This window comes from Rhinatrema bivittatum, chromosome 15 (assembly GCF_901001135.1).
Source record: "Rhinatrema bivittatum chromosome 15, aRhiBiv1.1, whole genome shotgun sequence".
Lineage (NCBI taxonomy): Eukaryota > Metazoa > Chordata > Amphibia > Gymnophiona > Rhinatrematidae > Rhinatrema > Rhinatrema bivittatum.
The window spans coordinates 36,056,415-36,076,768 of NC_042629.1; the positions used below are offsets into that span (position 1 = coordinate 36,056,415).

The 20,354-nt window shown below is 43.0% G+C and overlaps 1 protein-coding gene across 1 annotated transcript in view; it reads right to left on the bottom strand.

Annotated features, from left to right (window-relative positions):
* Positions 1-20,354, bottom strand: part of PPP2R3B (protein phosphatase 2 regulatory subunit B''beta) — an 89,374-nt gene that overhangs the window by 18,085 nt on the left and 50,935 nt on the right. Inside the window, exon 11 of the mRNA XM_029578355.1 lies at positions 9,867-10,042. Within this exon, the coding sequence (XP_029434215.1) occupies positions 9,867-10,042 (176 nt within the window). The remainder of the gene's footprint in view (positions 1-9,866; positions 10,043-20,354) is intronic.

Below are 20,354 nucleotides of genomic sequence, written 5' to 3' on the forward strand. Positions count from 1 at the left end.
GCCATATTGGGTCAGACCAAGGGTCCATCAAGCCCAGCATCCTGTTTCCAACAGTGGCCAATCCAGGCCATAAGAACCTGGCAAGTACCCAAAAACTAAGTCTATTCCATGTTACCATAGAGAATAGCCACTGCCATTAGCAAAGTGAACTTAATAGCAGGTAATGGACTTCTCCTCCAAGAACTTATCCAATCCTTTTTTAAACACAGCTATACTAACTGCACTAACCACATCCTCTGGCAACAAATTCCAGAGTTTAATTGTGAGTTGAGTAAAAAAGAACTTTCGCCGATTAGTTTTAAATGTTAACTGCTAACTTCATGGAGTGCCCCCTAGTCTTTCTATTATCCGAAAGAGTAAATAACTGATTCACATCTACCCGTTCTGGACCTCTCATAATTTTAAACATCTCTATCATATCCCCCCCTCAACAGTCTCTTCTCCAAGCTGAAAAGTCCTAACCTCTTTAGTCTTTCCTCATAAGGGAGCTGTTCCATTCCCCTTTATCATTTTGGTGCCCTTCTCTGTACCTTCTCCATCGCAATTATATCTTTTTTGAGGTGCGGCGACCAGAATTGTACACAATATTCAAGGTGCGGTCTCACCATGGAGCGATACAGAGGCATTATGACATTTTCCGTTTTATTCACCATTCTCTTTCTAATAATTCCCAGCATTCTGTTTGCTTTTTTGAGTGGGGTGCCTCTGGGGCACCCCACTCAAGATCAATTGAACAGCCTCCATCACAGGTAAAAAAAACCCAATATGCTTTACGCAAGGAAACCAAAATGGGATTTCTCTTTTGCTCATACAGTGAATCTGCCCCAGGAACTCTAAGCATTTTCAAAGTCTGGGAAATCAGAGCTGGTAGTTCATCTCTATGAAAGAACTGTAACAGTTCTATACAGTTCTAATCTGGGGAGAATTTCACCATCCTCAAGAGAGTCAGGATCGACATCATCATCCGTGCCATCTGGATCTCTATCCGGAGATCCCACTGCTGCTCTAGGAGTACTCCGGCGCTTAACAGACGGACCAAGCAAGGAGCCTACCTGCACCTCTGCTCTGGGAGCATTGGACAGGGCTGAGGACTGCGCCTGAAGAAAGGATTGCAACCCCTGGAAAAATTCTACCCATGAAAAGGTAGAAGTATCCAGACCAGGAGGTACCCGATGTGTACTCACTGAGCTACCTTCCCCTGTTAAGGAACCAGTTAGGGGAGTTCCAAAATCAGGTGCCCCACCTGAGTCGTTTTTACCCAGACCCACATCCGGCTTGGAAGAACCAGGCTTAGTGAAATCAGAGGAAGACAACTCTCCCTGAGCCTTCAGACAGCGCAGGCACAAATTAGCATGCACTCCTACAAGCAGTGCAAAGAGAAAGACGCTTAGACTTCTTAGGTACAGGTGCCATGATGGCCAACAGTTCGCTGAGCGGTGGCCGGAGGCGTGCATCTAGCTGGGGTTTTTTTTTTGTTTTGTTTTTTTAACATATGCATGCTCAACCTAGGTGCCCAAAAATTATGCATCCAACACTTAGGGGTCACACACCTAAGAGCTTACCTAGGTGCCAAAAATAAGCGCACAAAAAACTTAAGTGCACACTACTACTTGTGCACAGGGGAAAGCGAGCGGCCACTATGGCATCACTTATGGATGCACAGACTACAAGGTCCGACTATGCATCCAAAAACTGGACGCACAACTTGGGTGCGCAGATAGACGCACACACGAAATGCCAATGTGGCCTACCATGTGGCGTGCAGCGAAAGCCTCAGAGCGGGGCCTAGCCTAAGGAGGCTGCTCAACCCGCTAGGCTGCCCATGTCCCTCGACCTCCCACGAGTGGGATGAACATCGGACCGGCATGCCGAGCACAGAGACTGGGGGAAGGAGGAAGCCCTACACAACAAAAACCCCCTTCTAGGTGTCGGTATAATCCTTTAAAAAAAAAAAATTAAATTACCGAAGCTCAGCCTTACCTGGCTGAGTACATAGACTGTCTCCAGCTGTGGGGGGAGAAGGCATGTGCCTTCACCGCTGCGATCGGCTTCCTGCACCCGCTGCCTTTCAGCTGCTCAAGCAGCTAAGTCCATGCCGGCTGAAACTAGCTACCGGACCAAGGCACTCATCTGAGAGACCACGGAAATCACCTCAGAAATGCTCAACTGTGGGAGGGACCATTTGGTATCTCTGCAGGAGAGTGGGGCGAATTTATTTCCTTAATTCTCTTTTTCTTTAAAATAAAGCACTCCCCAGTGGGGAGATGCATGTCCACCATCTGTTGGAGACGAAGAATACTGGTAGGCTGTCACTGCAGGGGTATATGTTCTGTGACGTCAGTTTGCTTTGTCTCCATTTGTTGGTATAAGTGCATAACCCACTTGTTCTGGATTCATCTGACTGGACACTAAGAAACATGAGTTAACTTTTATTCCATCTTGGACCCAGGAGTTAAATTTCCAAGCCTTCAAACAAACAAAATTAAAAATGAGCGAAGCACTGAAGTACCCAAATCTAGGACCTCCATGACAGGCAGGCTCTTCCAGGGGAACCCAAAATCAGAAAGCTCCCCACCCACTGAACTGCCCCCACCTACATACTAATCCATCCTATTCTTCGCTCCTCCTGTCTTTAATGTCAGCCATTTTTAAAAACAGCACTGATACGGCACCATTTTTAAAATGGCCGGCATTGAAACAGAAGGGGCCAAGAAAGGTAAGTATAGCAGGGCCTATTGAAGAGTGCCTGTAGGGAGGAGGTTTAAGGTTGGGCACTCTCTGGTCTCAAGGCAGAATCCCTCTGGCTTAAGGGTTCTGTGCTGGACCAGAGCACCTTCACTTTTTTTAAATTAAAAATGATAGCAAAGTTAGTGCACTTTTAATTTTACTATTATTTTTAGCACACCTGGCCAATGCAAAAAACTGTGCTAAGCTTACCGTACCTTTTCATGCTGATTTTAGTGCACATTTTGTCATACTGTTTTTTTTTTTAAATCTACAGATGCATTAGCATACATTTGCATACTACATCAGAGTTGACTTTTTTTTTTTTTTTTTTTTAACCACAAGGAAAAACATTTTAACATACATTTTTTACCCATATTTTAATCACATTGATCTTAAACAAGGAAGGGGAACAATCATTAATTCCTTATTTCTCAACATGGATTGGTCTTTTTTTTTTTTTTTTTTTTAAAAGGAGTGAATACATGAATATGGAAATAGCCGTGGTCACTTATTTCTACAGTGATTTCGGTTTAAAATGCCCCCAGTTTCAAATGCCAGTTTACAGATTTTAGAGGCATTCAGCCCAGTTCAGTAATAGTGTTCATTCGAAGTCCCCAATCATTTTTTGTGGTAATGCGGTCTGCATTAGTGCTCATGGAGATAGCAGAGTTGCTTACCTCTAACAGGTGTTCTCAAAGGACAGCAGGATTTTAGTCCTCACACATGGGTGACATCATCGGATGGAGCCCCGGTCCAGAACTTTGATCTCAAAGATTCTAGAACTTTCAAACATGCCTTACTGAGCATGTATAGCTGTAGTATCCACCCTGCCCCTAGGCAGAGTCCCTCAGTCCATGATATAGCTCATACAAGGACAAACCAACTCCCAGGGGAGGCAGATGGGTTTTGTGAGGACTAATATCCTACTGACCTTGGAGAACACCTGTTACAGGTAAGCAATTCTGCTTTCTCTAAGGACAAGCAGGATGATTCCCAAGCTATAGGCTGTCCGAGCAGGATAAAGTGGGAAACCACATTGTGCAGAAACTACCTCCTCTCTCACTTTTGCCTGTGAGGCAGCCAACCCACAAAGGGGTCTAAGAGGGAAAAGAATTGGGTTCTACAAAGAGAAAAACCATAGAAAAGACTGAGACACATAACCCTCATGCATAGCAGAGACGCCTAAGGCAGGAGTGATGCAAGTGCCAGCAAGAAACATACTCCGGATCACGGAAAACATTACAAGCAAGGTTTCGGATCAATAAACCCTGACAACAACAAGTAGGTCTAGAAGCTCCTGGATACAGGAAAAAGTCTAGAAATGTAAACAAAAGGACTCTTGGACGAAGACTGAATAGTTTCCTTCAGTGTTACAAAACAACCGAAAACCCAACTGGGGCCGAGAGCTCCCCAGAAAAACTGCAGTCCACTGGCATCTGAAGGATAGAATGCATCTGCAGAAGTGTGCCCATGTTTGGCTGATAGGTACAATGGGCAGAAAAAAACAAGCAACGCTTAGAAAAATAATCAGCAACGGCAAGGTCTGTGACAGACCCTACATGCCAAAGTAGCAGACATAGTTGATCATGCAGGACAGCATCAAGAGTTTCAGAGGATGAAAAGCAATCCCTGAATGGGATCACAGCCCAAACCCTTGAGTAGGGAGATAAGTTAGGCCTGTATCCTGCTACAAGATAGTTCAGGTGAGCAAGAAGGTACTTTGGAGAAAAGCTAAAGGCAGTATTGGCCAGAATTTGGCAAAAATATAGGAAAAAGTGGTGTATCTTTCCCTGCAGGTATACACTAAGATATACCATGAATGCCCTAGCTTTTCTTCCCCTCCCCTCGACATTTCATGAAGTCAGAAGGAGCGAAGAACACAAGGAGGCTGACAGCTGGACTGCAGGGGTAAGAACAAGTCGCTAGATTATATCTCTCAATCCCAAGCGAATAACTCGCTGCCGATTCCAGTAGGGAGTTACCCACCGAGCTAGAACCCTCAGCCTGCTTGGACAGCTGAAACTGAGGGCGAATCCCTCAGAGGAAGAAATCCAGAAATACTCCACCAAGAGATAGGAAGCCGGGGTGCCGCAAATGCAAACCCCTGTCGAACAGGATTTCTTCACTAGCCTGCAAACCCTAAGCGTACCAGGGGAGGGTCAGTGAGATCTTGGACCAGACTGCCCACGAACCTGGCTTAGGTATCAATGCCCCAGGAATGATTACATATACTTCTCCCAAGGAAGCACGTGATCCTGTAAAGGGAACAACCATTGCATGAACCAGGACTTCCTTAAAATGGGGACATACAGCTTGCAAGCCACTGCAACCAAAGAGTAGCACCTCTTTGGCGGGGTCCCTCGTCCCCCAACTCCCTCAGCCATAGATATGGCTATTGGCAAGCATGTCTTTAAACCTATGAGATGGACTAGAATCCTCCTCACTGAGGTAGGGTCCCACAGGCAAGATTGACTGGTAATAGTGGTCCTCCACGAAAAATACCCATTCAGCTCAGCAGGTATCAAAGGTGACTCCTGGATGGAAGAAACACCTAATGTTCACCAGGGAGCTACCTAGGAGACTAGTATGACAGGGAGACCGGATCTGGAATGGCTCCCTTGCAAACTAGACCTTCTGTGCCATAGGACAACCTAAAGAGAGCGTTACCACCCAACGGGCTCTCAGTTCTCATGAGGAAACCATGAGTGACTGCCAGGCAGAAGCAGTGACACCCTGAAAAGCCAGGGTTACCCTGGAAAGCCAGTCATATCTCCCCTTCCTGAAGGGACAGGAAAACAATGGGAATTGGGGGCCTTATGATCCCGAATAACCTTTTAACTCTCTAAGTGAGAGTTGAGTTACAGACACTAATTGCTGAGGTTCTGAAGCATCCAATCTGCCACTTGCAATCACCCTCAGATGGGGTAGGGCCACCACGGTAATCAGAGGGACCCCAGCAAAAACAATCCAATGACAGCTGCTGCCTTCACTAGTCCTGGCAAACAAGGAGATGCACTGATTCAAAAGAATCGAGGTTCCAGTTCAGCAATAAACCTACAAGGGACGGATTCCCATGGCCTTCCCCATAAAGGGGATTTCTAACACAGGAGGGGTCAAAAGACTTACTCCTCTTCTGAGGAAGGAGAAGACTCCCGATACTACCCTCCTAGTAACCACTCCCATAGGGGTTAAACCAGGAATGCAGTCTTAGACGAGTCCTGTGGCTGCATTGCACAACCTGTTGTGCTTGCCACAAGGAAAACATGCAACTGGAAGAATAGTAGCCTCCGATGTAAAAGCACGCTGTCTAGAACTCATACAGTGGTATCCCATCCTACAGATGGCGGCACATCTATGAACTCACTTGCCGTGCTTGTTGGTAGAATCCTACAGCACAGCAAGGACTGAGCACCACCTGTTAAAGTCAGCGTGCTGCCAAAAAGCAATCACAGAATGTGTGATGGCACCTTCCTTGCCAGCTGCAGAACAGACAAGGAGACTGATACCTTGACACGACAATGGCAGGATCCTGGCATGGCTGTGTACTGCACAGACAGGGAGAATGCCGCCTGCCAGCACCCGAGGTGCTTGGAGTAGATGCCCTGCTGTACCCAACCTCGCATGCTGCACTCCACTATCACAATTACTCCCAATGGAGTGGATAGGAACAGTGTGACAACGGCATCCCCGGTACCACTGGGGCTCTGATTATGGCATGGTGGTGGGTGGCATTCTATGGCATCGCTCCCATGGTACCCCCAGAACCTGATAACACTCCAAGAAGTTGGACACAGCCTTTGAAATTGTATTGGGAATGGCTCACCGATGTTTCCCTCATGGACCAGCAGCAGTGAAGTCTATGGCAACCGATGGTGCCCATGGTGCTCTGTGGTCGTGTCCTGCGGCATCTGTGTGCACTGGTGTCCACTGTGATGGTGCACACAGCTCTCTCGCGCTCACCGATGTACTACATCAATGGTGCCAAACGATGCTGCACGGAGGGCTTCAACGGTGCTTGACCATATCTTAATCCCTTCAATAATATACAGCGCCATCCCCAGCATCATAAGCACTTTGTGGACAACCCAACGGCACCAATAGAGACGCTGGTGCTCAAAAGCATCGGATGAACCAGTGGTACTCAGGATGCCAGGGGCGGCTGCAGGCAGAGACTCTGCAGCCAAAATATGGCCCCGATATGCCTCATCGGTGCCCAAAGGAACCAATGACTGCCGGCGCCATCAATGGTTCCCCTTGGCTCACCTAAACATCTGAGGGTGTCTATGCTGGAAGCTCGATGGTATCCCTCATCAATGGCTATGGCTGACTATGGTGCACCTGACACAAGCCAGAACGGGCCTCCAATGTCCCACAATCCCAGAGGTTCAGAACCCCCCCAGATCATCGGCATACATGGTGCCAGACAGTCATAGGCCAGTGTTGGGATAGTCTGATGCACCTCTGTGCCCTGTCTGGGCACTGCAAAGGAGGCTCAAGGGCCCCGGACCACTGCGCCTAGATGCCTTGGTGCTCCAGGGTGCCTTGAGTAGATGGCCACCACGGCGCGCAAAAGCATCAAGTCCGTCCAAGGCCGAAACCCATCGCCCAAGGGTTTCAGTGGCACTCAAGGGCTCTTAGGAGCCCTGGCAAATGGTGGCCTTGAGGGCAACCAGGACGCACAATGGTGATCCCAGTGCCTCGTTGAGGGTGCTTGACATTGTTGAGAATGGCAACAAATGGCATCATTGGCCAACACGCCTGATGGCATTCATGGCGGCCCTGCACCTCAATGGTATTGAGGGCGTCGATGGTATTGTGGCAGCTCCGCACCACAATGGCATCAAGGCCATTTACTTAGCCGGCATCAAGTGTGGCCTCGGCATCAAGGCCATGCACCGCGGTGATATCGAAGGCATCTATGGCCCAGAGGGCAACGTAGGCATCAATGGCAGCTCAGATGGCATCGAAGGGGACCACGGCACTCGATGGCAGTCCTGGTCCCCAATACTTGAGGTCAGTGCCACTTCTCCACCACATTGAGGCCCAAGGCGCTCGATGACTCCGGTGCAGAGTCCACAGATGCCTCCGGCACAGAAAGCCCTTAAGGCATTGAGGGCACTCACACACCTCGATGGTGCCCTAGCACAGGACTGCATCAGGTGTGACCATGGCACTCAATGGCAGTCCTGGTGTGTTTTGTTTCAGGCTTCCAGCTGTGTTCCAAGATCTTAGCTATGTTCCAAGACTCAAGCTACATTCCAAGTTCCGAGTCCAGCCCACATTCGAACCACTCGCCTCCCACAGTGCCTTGCTTGGCGTCTCGCTGTGGTTCAAGGGCTCACTCTCCTCGAACAAGCAACCACTCCCCTGCATTCGCAACAGGACCTTCAATTTCAGTGTTATTTTTCCTAGGAATTTCAATATTATAACCAAAAAAAAAAAAAAACCAGGAGAAAAATTACTTTTCCCCACTAATTTTTCTCCTATTTGTTATGTCATTTTTCCACTGATTTTTTTGTTGTTGTAAAACATTGAAATTCCCAGGATAAATAAAATAAAAATTGAAAATGAAGGGACTTACTTATCTTCAACCTTGATTAAAAAAACAAAAACTTAGTCCATTCCAATATTAATAAGGAAGATTTTATTTTTGTAACTTCTGTTCCTGGATCCAATATGCTGTTCTACAAACGTTATGTTTATGGTTCTAAAGATCTCCTTTCAATACATTCTAAATATTCTCCACTACAGCATTTTCTTCTGGTGTACCTCAAGGCTCCTCTCTATCTGCCATCTTGTTCAACATATATCTAATATCTCTGTCATCTACTCACCAATCTCAATATCAAATTCAAAATGTATGCAGATATCATCCAGTTCTTCTTACCATATTCCATATCCTGGTCAAACACTCTTGCAACTGTTATGTCTCTACATCAAAACAATTCATGGTGATCCCACCACAGTCTTAAATTAAACGCTGCCAAAACTGAAATTCTGCACTTATCAACCATCCCTCACTCTACCTGTAGTCCTCCCCCTCATTTACTCTTAGATGATGTACTAATTCCCATTGTGTCTAAAGCTCGAAATCTTGGAGTAATTCTCGATTCACTATTACCCATGTCCCATCAAATCTCTGCCACATTAAGAAACGCTTTTTATAAACTTCACGTTAAAATGTCTCCATCCTTTACTATTTCCCAACGACTTCCATACCTTTCTTCAATCTCTCATTCTCACAGGTATTGATTACTGCAACACCCTCTATCTGGGTCTCCCTGACAATTCATTATGCCCATTACAGCTAACTCAAAACAGTTGCATGCATCCTGACAGGCACCTCCAGGAAAGAACACATATCCCCAGTTCTACACTCATGTCACTGGCTTCAGGTCAAATACAGAATACAATACAAAATCCTGTCTGTTATACATAACCTAATCTATAATGACTCCTCAACATGGCTATGCATGTTTCTTCTTATTTATTAATCTAGTAGACAACTAAGTTCTTTACACAAAAATTTCTTTGAAGTACCATCCATCCACCTTGCCGGACTAGACATCACACGACGATGCACATTCTCTGTTGCAGGCCCCTCACTCTGGAATTCACTACCTGACCAGTTAAGGCAAACAGTATTACACAGATTTAAAAAAAACAAACACAAAACAAAAAAACTTAAAAGACCTTCCTATTCTCCACTGCCTTCAGCTCTCTTTTTACTTCTCAATAGATCCCATCTCAACGATATTTGCTGATTACCGATCCTCCTTCCTCATTTTTTCAATTTATATAGTTTCTCTTTTTATTAAGACTTTTGTTGTGTTTTTATGTTTCAATTTTAAACTATGTATATTTTTACATGTAAACAGTTTTGACCAACCAATCTATTTGTAAAAATGGTATATTAACCCTTTAAAATAAATAAATAAATAAATAAATAAATAAATAAATAAATAAATAAATAAAGCTAATGATGGATCCATAGAGAGCAACTGGCATATTCTTTTAAGACAAGAAATGGATTGTTGTACTTCACCTAGCATGACAGTGTCACTACAGGCGAAACAAATAATTTTTAAATAAATAAATGGAGATGGAAGTAAAAATAAAAATTGATATTTAACCATTACCATCGCACTGAGGCTTCACAAGATCAAGCATCTGACACAAGCAGTCTTCAAAAGGCAAGGGGTCAATGGCCATATTTTCCATTTTCTGGCACTGCTCTTCATAAAAATACTCAAGCTCATACATAGACAAAACGCCATCTCCATCCAGGTCCATACAGCGAAACCAATATTCAATACTGCAAGTAATATATATGTTATGTTACTTCCCACAAGAAATTCAGATGTGTATTAGCAAACAGACATACTGTAGGTCTGTTCTCAATCCAGTCCTCTGGACCTACTTGCCCACTCTGGTTTTCAAGATAGCCACAACGAATATGCACAAGATGTATTTGCATGCACTGCCCTTATTGTATGTAAATATCTCTCATGCGTGCTCATTGTGGATATTCTAAAACCAGACTGGTTGACTGGGTTCTATGGACTGGGTTGTGAACCACCAATTAGATAAGCATCCCAGTCAGGATGGTAGTCATTGGTGTAAATAAAGAGGGGGGTAATAAGCCCCCCTTCCAACAGCATTTTGTTTTAAATTTTGTGTTTGGACCAGCAGTTTCCTCTTGCTCTTTTGGGCTTTCAACTCAATCAGAAGTGGCCTCCACTTGGCTATGGCCTAATGAGCTGTTAGGCACAACTACCCAGGTTTTCCCCTATTTATATACCTACCCCCTACCTAGCTCAGTCATTTCATTGACAGTATTTGGCCAGAGGCCACAGCTCCCTCTGAAACACGAATATTCTGAATCTATAATTCCAACTACTACACAGGAGGCACGGGGCAGGGCCCAAACAATTGTTGGTGGAAGCACAAGATGGCCGCCTACAGTGCCACTGTTTTGGAGGTGATACGGCCATGGCATTTCCTCCTTCCCATCCCCACTGGCCCGGAAAAGGAAGTGATGAAACATGGGCGAGATGCTATTGCTGCTGCCCTCAGGAACAGGAGTAGGCTATAGCATTGGCTGCACAATGGTGAGGAGCAGCAAGAATAAGAGCAGCTGAGCCCACGTGGTCCTCAGGTGCAGCAGGAGCAGCAGCAAGTGCCACCATGACCGGAAGAAAGAGGAAGAGAACAATTGGCTGCGGGGGCTGAAGGAGTGCTTCTAGAACAGGGGAAAAGTGCGCGAGTGAAAAAGCATGTATGAGTATATGAGAAAGAGGATAAAGTTTGTATATAGCCCTGCTCATTCATAATAATCTCAAGGCACCTGGAAATAAATTTACAGCTATGTAAATCTGGGAATTTTTAAATTCTTATTAGTTTTAATTATTGGGTGTTATTTGATGTGTCAGCTGTTTTGAAATGTTTTATTAGGTTTGAAAAATTTGTATATGAGTTTTTAATTATTGGATGTTATTGGAGACTCATTTTCAGCTGTTTTAAAATATTTATTCTTTTTATTAGAATGGTTTTACTATTACTGTTTTATATTTCTTGATTTTATTGTTTAATGTTTTATGAGGAATGGTGGTGATTTTGTTTTTTCCATTTCTGCACTGCATACAGAATCTGGCTTCTTGTGGTATCCAGTTCAGTTTTTATCTGCATGTTTCTACTTTATGGTCTCTTCTGTTTTTGGTGCGGGGTCTGTCTGTGTTCCTCCTGTGACTAGGAGAGACATTTTGCCTGTAGTTTCTTTATAATTATATCTTTATTCATTATTTATCATATACATGAATAAACAACAAAAAGGTATATTCTGCATATACAAAGAAATTACATTCACAAGGATAAATCTTAATAGGCCCAATAATCGCAGAGATATCTTATGGCTTCCACAGTTCCTAAGGACATTTTCAGTTACACGGAGGAAGACTACCAGGATCTTTTCTTTGAACCGCCTTTTTTCACTGATAACTCCACTTTGCCTTCTTCTTCCACATGGACTGATACTATTGCCACCCAGAAGTGTGCTACGAGAGCCAAACTCCACACTGCAACTTTAACAGAGTATTGTTGTGTTCATCGTATCCCTCATGGTTTGAGGATTAATAAAGAACCTCATTTACATGCCGAGAACCCGGATTTCCTCACCAGACGGAATCAAATTTTGAACAAATGCTCTTTTGATTTGATGGTACTCATCATTGAGACAATCAAGCAGGTGCCCTCTTCTCTACAAGAGCAAGTTAATACCAAAATTGAGAATTTCAAATCCTCGCTCCCTACTGACACCTATTCTGCTCAACTTGCTGAGTTCCAACAAAATTTAGAAAAATTTTGGGCGGACTTAAAGCCAATGAATTTTAAAAGTTTCAAAGGGACGCCTCAGATTTTGCATGAGGTTTTATCTACCCTTGGATGTCCTCTTCCTTTCGCCACACTAAAAAGGTCTCCTTTGCTGATTCTTCATCTGAAGATTACTCAGACAATGAAATATGCGTGCCCCCCCCAGATCCACCAGTGAAGGCTCACCCCAGTCTGGGGTTCGGCTGTGGCTCCTCTTCCTTACCGTCTTCTTTTTTAAGATACATCAGCCTTCATTACCAACATGTCATTTCCAACAGCAACCACATCAACACAACAAACCACTGGAACCAACACCCAAAACCACACATTCTCAGACACGCACTTTCGATCCATGGCAATAACATCGTCCTCCTCTACCATATTTAATTTGTCTTCTAGACCCTTTACTCAGTTGGAGCACCAAATCTTGCAACAGACTTTCTTTCATGTCAACAATGCAATATAATTCATTCAATACATGAGTCTTTTTTCACCGTTTCTTACTTTTACTATAAGTCAGACTTTTCTTTTCCTCTGCCCCTTCCATGCCTGACACCTCTATTATGGCCCTAAAATCTCGCTGGATCCCACCAGGTCCTGCAGACCCTTTATTGACTGCTTTTGAGAGGCAAGTCTTACATGACCTCTCTCTTTATGAACAAGGCTTAAGGAGAAGATATCAGAATATCTCACATCGTGAACGTGAGGCTATTTTTTCTCTATCATCTGACCACACCATTGTTATCAAACCGGCCGATAAAGGTGGTAGTATAGTGATCCAGGACTGTAGTGATTTTGAGGCTGAAATTAGACAACTGGCAGACCGTACACTTTTGGAAGATCCCATGCCACAACTACGTACAGCCATTTCTAAACTTGTATAGTATGGCCTGGATAACCATTTTTTCACCAACAAGGAAGCTGACTTCCTCACTGAAAAACACCCGGTCACTCCCATATTCTATACTTTACCAAAGATTCACAAATCCCTTGAGTCTCCTTTTCCCTCAGATCCATTCTTATTAATTACTTTAGACATTGTTTCTCTGTATTCCAACATCCCCCAAGATGAGGCGGTGGCAGGTGTGGAGTCTACCTTAACTCTATGAGACCCTATTGAACGTATCCCCTTCCTCATTCTTAGTGACCCTGACATGACTTGCTTTGACTCAAAACTTCTTTCAATTTTTAGGTGAATTTTTTCAACAGATCAAAGGGATTGCGATGGGAGCCACAATGGCCCCCTCGATTGCCTATTTAAATGTATCCCAGTTCGAATCAGATTTTATCTATAATTCCCCCTTCAAGCGGTTTTTCCCTGTTTGGCTCCGATATATAGACGACATTTTCTTAATATGGGTTGGCACAGTGTTCAATTCTTTCTATTTTATGACTGGCTCAACACCCGTAACACACACCTCAAGTTCAACTTTCAATTACACCACATTCAGATTCCTTTTTTGGATATCCTTGTCAATATTCACAACTCTTCATTCAATACCTCCCTGTACCGGAAACCCACCGACCGTAATACCCTCCTTCACTATACTAGCCATCATCAACACCCATTATGAAATAATATACTTGTGGGCCAATTTTTCCAACTCTGGAGAATCTGCTCCTCTCGACAGGATTTATTACACAAGCTAGAATTATGTTCACATGTTTCCGCAACCAGGGTTATCCAACACGAGCTATTAAACAAGCTTTTAAAAGAGCTCTCTACATCAACCGAGACCTTCTGTTCACACCGTGCAATAAGGATACATCCTCCCAACTTACTTGTATTCTTCCTTTCTCACCCCACAGCAAAAAATAATTTTTATCATCAAGGCCCACTGGAGAACACTCCTACCCCATGTTATCTTTCAAGAGCTTCTCCGTTTTTCTTTCACGTGGGGTAGAAACCTACGAGATATACTAGTCTCCTCTGCCCTTAAACCAATACCTTTGGTTCAGCAATATGCCATTAGAGGCCACTCCTCATGTACCCAATGCTCTGTATGCGTTCATTCTTTAACTATTCAATATTTTACACATTCAGTCACATCCAAACAATACATTCTTCGACATCATACTGTGTGTGCTTCTAGTGGTGTCATTTATGTCATCTTATGCCCATGCCCCTTGATATATGTAGGCAAAACCAACCGCCAGTTAAGAGCTAGAATTATCTAATATCGCTCCTGTTTAAAACCCACACGCTCTGAGGCACGTTTGGTTGCACATTGGCAGTCCTGCAATCACGATATAGCATCACTAAAATTTTTCATACTTGAACCCCCATATACCATGCATGGCGGAGATTTCTCATTAAGCTTGATTCAAAAAGAACAACATTAGATTTACGAATTGAATTCTTTAATACCTAATGGTCTCAACTGTGAGATCTAATGGCTCTTTTTTCTAACCATATTTGTATTCTCCACACCCTTTGGCAGTTCTATCTCTTGTATTCCAGCAGTATCTACCACCCTCTGTTTTCTACCTTTTTTCCCCTTCCCCCTCTCCATCTTCCCTTTTTTTCTCCCCCTTCCCCCTTCCTCCCCCTTTTCTTTCTCCCCTTCTTCCTTCTTGTTTTTAGACCTCCCCCTTCCTTCCCCCCTGTTCCTTCCCTCCCCCGTCACCCATTCCCATCCCCCTTTCCTTTCCCCGTTCTACAGCCTAACATATTCCTACTATACTTTATCTTACCCCTGCATTGGCTTAGCAACAGTCACATAACCTTTTTTAGCGTGATTCTCTCTGTATATCTCCTATGTATTCTCTTCCTCATGAAAAGCTCTACATGTTACATTGCCACACCACTACTGGTTAGCCCGAACTGTTTTCTCAAGAATTCCTACTGCTGTTCGATAATTTTTCCCAATTGTACAACTGCTCAAAGCCGTTTTTGTGTATTGAAACTCTTCTATTCTATAATTATTCACCTTTGCGGTTTCACCGCTGGCACAATATCCATACATGGAACTTGCACATCTAGTCACCACTTAACTCTCGCTCTTTTTTTTAGAATACATTATTTGTTTTTTGCCTGTACTTGTGTTAGCACCTGCTTTATACATTACTCCTCGTGCACGCCTATATCAGCTTCCAGCACCGTTAAACAGATTAATCGTTTTTCCCGTTTCCTTACTGGCTCTTCGGAAAACAAGAACTATTTGAGCCGGTGCTTTCTGCTGATTCTTTCTGCGAGCTCTGCATTTGACATTTGTTTAATTTGTTTTCAGAAAATTAAAAACTTAATATTTCACTTGAGAATGGACCTTATACCAGCACACATTTTTTGAAGTCTCTCTTATGATTCTTCTGATTCCACTGTAAAGGGCCGATGCAATAATCTTTGCGGAAAGTGGGCGCTGACTTTTCAGCACCCGCTTTCTTAACAAGGGGGGGCACCATGCAATATGTAAGGAAGCGCGATCTTAGCGCCTCCTTGCTAAAGCGACTCGCCGCAGCTGCAGCTTATGAAGACTGACGCCAGTAAACTCGGCCTCAGTTTTCATAACTTGCCTGAGTTTATCGGCGGCCATTTTCTTTACTGGCAGACAGGCAGGTTATGAAAACAGAGGCCAAGTTTACTGGCGTCTGTCTTCATAACTCGGCAGTCTGCCGAGGTCTTTTTTTAAAGTAAAAAATAAATAAATAAGTACAGAAAAGCAGTTTTTTCTGCTTTTCTGTACTTTTCAATGCGCTCAGCTGTTAACACCTGCTCTAGGCAGGCGTTAATATCTGAGCGATAAATGTGTGTCTGAGACGCACATTTATCTTTTTGCATTTGGAGTGAATGAGTAATAGCCTCATTAACATGCATTTGCATGTGATGAGCGCCAACTCATTCACTCCGAGGATGCGCGTTAAACAGGCGCTAATCCCCCTATTGCATTAGGGGGTGGATTAGCGCCTATTTAACCTGCGTCCGACAGTGGGTTAAACAGTGCGCTCGGCTGAGCGCACTGTATTGCATCGGCCCCTAAGTCTGCTGACTATTGCTTAAGGGACTTTTAGGTTCTCTATTTTTCCATTGTCGTTTTGCCTTTTTAGCTTGCCAGTATCCAATTTTAAGATCTTTCCCCGCATGGAAGCGCCACTCATAACTCTCAAGGTATACTGACCTCTAGTTTAGCATTATATTTCCTACCTGCTTTGTGTCTCAATTCTGCTATTATATTGTCTGCCTTCTCCCTCCCCTCCTCCTTCCTTATCCCTTTCCTCCCCACTTCCAGTCCTCCATCCCTAGTTTTTGATAAACTCATTTACTGAATTGTTTTTTTCATCTTTTTTTTCCATTTCTCATTGTGCAGATCCTGGAAGCTACTGCTCCAGTCTCTCTTAATGAGTCCATGTGTATGTACTTGTGTTTCTTCCTTACTTGGTAGGCCTTCCTTCTTTTGTTTATTAAAATTTTCTATGACTGGTTGTATTTTCTCTGTGTTAGCCAACCTGCTCAATGCTGATTGAACTTGTTTCTTCCATAGATATGAACAGCTATCTATCCTCCCTGATGCGAAACACGGCCATGTCAGGATTTTTTTTCTGAATTATAAGAGTGCTTTACATGTGTTATCCGTTTATGTGGTTTTGTTAATATAAATAATACAAATTTTTGAAGACCAGTGATTTATGTCTAGCCACACATTCTTTACATTGTATAATGTTCTATATGTGTGTGTAAACAAGAATTAAAAAACCAGAAAAAGAACTGTTTCAATTTCCACCACTATAAATGACTGTCCAAAAAGGAAATGTTGTTGGGAAATCTTCCACAAAATGCCACTCCCAAAGATTTTTTGTCAACAATTTTTTGTTAAATCTATAAGCGCATCATCAAGTCTGACAGCGTGCTCCCTGTATATTCAAAGCGGGGGCCGCCCGGACCTCTAATCATCTGCGGCATTCATTTCCTATTTTTACTTTTTTTTTTTATCATTTCTTCTATTTTTTCTTTTTATCAGATAATTTTGAAAACAATTTTCATATCTAAAAATTACCATCGCTTTTGTAAATCTCCAACCAGCTCGACAAACGGCCGAAGTTTCGCTGAACGAACTGCTTAATCAGGAGCTGTAGTTTATAACAAACTGTTGAATGAGATAGTGATACTCTTCCATATATATATATTCAACTTTTCTCTGTCAAATGAATTCCTTCCAGCTGGACGAAAATAGTCTCACAACTTGTTTAGACGAAAGGAATAGAATTAAAGAATTAAAGCCATGAAAGAGAGAAGTAACAGCCTGAGCAAGAAACTGAATTCTGAAAGCCAAACCTTCAAATGAACAAACAATTGGTCTCACTTCTGAGTTGCCACCTACTCACTATGACATTTCTGTGAAAGATGAAAAGTCTTTTAAAAGGCAATTTTCAAAACTATTTATACAAGTAGACAGCACTTTAATCACATAAACCGTCCATCTGAAATTTGCCTTCCCTCAAACCGGGTAAAAGTACACATTGTTCAACATATGCACCTTTGAGCCACATGTAGGTTAGGCATTCCTGGGGGTGCATTTTGGAAAGAATTGGAAAAGAATGTATTTAGACTGTATTTTAAATCTACGTTATTTTCCAAAGATAGTCTACCTGCACAAACAGCATGAGCAAATGTCTGCAGGTACCCTGTACCTATCGCAATTTACAAAGTAAAAGCATTCGCATACTCTCTTTGAAGCTTGATGTAAAGTCCACGGATACAAAGCAGACACGGACTTTGCATCAAAGCAGACAGATTGAAAACAGCCCCCTCAGTCTCTAAGAGACTGATGATGCTCTCTGTACTAATTAGCTTCAGATCCTAAGGTTTAGATTTAAATTCTAGTGCTCTCGCCAATTAGCATTATATTATAAATTAGCTTATTAATAATTAGTTATTAGTATTTTATCAGAAAACGTTGCAACATGGAAGTTATCACACACAATTACATACATGCTAAAGTTCAAGCACAACCCTCACATACTGTCAGCCACATACAGAGGTGAATATGTGGCATACATGAAGGCAAAACAGCATCAAAAAATAAGCAAAAAGTTAGCTTTTTATAAGCAATATGTAAGAAATAAAATGCACGATTATTTTACTCTCTCTTATGTAACAGGAATGCCTCCTAAGGGTCAAAGGTTTCTTCTATCCAGAGCAAGAACATTTAAGATGGCTGGGGAACTCTTCTTACTCCATTCAGAGAAACATCATGTCAGGAATGAGTGGAAAAGAAAAACAAAATTCAAAATCTGGTACTTAAATCTTCATGTAAATGCTACCAATCAAAAAAAGCAAATACTCTGATCAAAACAGATGAAGACAGTGGACAAGGGGGTAAGCGGCAATAAAAGCAATCCGACCACAAACAAAACAGTGAACTAATAAATGAAAGTGAGAAAAAAAGAAGATACTGCATTGAAGCATGTAATCAAGTGAAAGAAAAACAAGTCTTCCAGAGCAGTGTTTCCCAACCTTCCCCTGGAGGCATACCTAGCGTGTCAAGTTTTCAGGAGTTCCACAATGAATATGTAGGAGGCAGATTTGCATGTATGTCAGTATGCCAGCAGTACTTTCATCACGATCAAGTTTGGATGACACATGGAGAGGAGAATATGGATGCACCTGGTGTAGGTTGCTTAATGTTCCCCTGGATGAGGAAGTGTCCAATGTATGTGTTTCAACAGTCTTGTTGAATCAGTAAAATGTATCCATGAACATCTTGCTTAACGTCATCTATATTGCAAAGACTACGTTAATCCTTATTCAGGACCACATGGTCTATCTCCACCTTCACGCATCACCATCGAGAATGTTTCTCTGCCTATTCTTCTATGTATAAGGAGCCTGGGGGACATAGTAATATGTCCTTGCGGAAACTCATCAAATCAGGATTTTTTTAAACTCAGATTTCTTCATGGTCTACTTTGCCTGCTAAATTATGACGACTTTCGAGCTGTGGTCCAGGCTTCAATCCTCTCCCTAGTTGATTATTATAATGCTACTCTTATGGGCCTTTCAGCTTATTGTTCGAAGTCTTTACAGCTACTTCCAAAGTCGGCGGAATGCCTCATCACAGGCATGAGTAGACGTGAGCAAATTATTCCTGCCCTAATAGATATTCATTGGCTCCCTGTGCACCATCTAGTTCAGTTCAGGGTAGCAATCATTGTGCACAAATTACTTATGCCCAATTCTCCCCTTGGGCAAATACAATATTGAGATTGCACAAGCCGACAAGAAAGCTTAGATCCTTCCAGTGCAGCCTGCTTGAGGAACCTTCAGTGAAACCGGTACACCTTGGTGATTCACGTAAAATAGCTTTTTCCATCACCGCTCCTACATTGTGGAACTCTCTCCTGGAACAGATAAGGCTTCAAGACTTTTAAAGCATTTAAAAATTAAAGACTTTCTTCTTTAATCTTGCTTATTTTTAAATGTTTAACACTGAGGCATTTAGGTGATACAAAAATTGTAATAAAAGATGAAGATGTCCCAACTAACAAGATCCAATTATGACTTGTAGGTGACTGAATTGCTCATGAAGGCCAAAGAGATATTGTATGATGCTTATTGGGAAACTGGTGCAGCTCTGCCTTAGTAAGGGTAGCTGAGCAAATTAGGTATGGCTGCTTTGGAGCATGGGGCACTTCCATCATGACCAAGTCCTTTGAGTCATAAGAAGAGGAATGCAGATGTGCATCAACTCATAAGTTGAGTCCTTGTGGGGACTCAAAATAAATGATTAATATAAGAGACCTCTGAGTAATCCTCGACAACCGTCTGAACCTAAAGAAATCCATCAACAACACTACCAAGGACTGCGTCTTCAAACTACAAGTGCTAAAAAGACTCAAACCTCTCCTATATTTCCAAGATTTCAGGACAGTCCTCCAAACCTTGCTTTTTTCCAAGATAGACTACTGCAACGCCCTCCTTTTGGGTCTCCCCGCCTCCACAACTAAACCCCTTCAAATGCTCCAGAACTCGGCGGCCAGAATCTTAACAAACACCAACCGCGTTGATCACATCACACCCATCCTCTGGAACTTACATTGGCTCCCAATAAACTACAGAATCTTACACAAGTCCCTCACCATCATCCACAAAACCATCCACAAACAGCTCCAACTTGATCTGCAGATTCCATTCAGACTTCACACCTCTACAAGACCCATCAGAGAAATGTACAAAGGAACCTTACACATCCCCACAACTAAAGCCACCCTTAATATAGCCACCAGAGAATGGGCATTCTCGACTGCAGGACCCGCCATCTGGA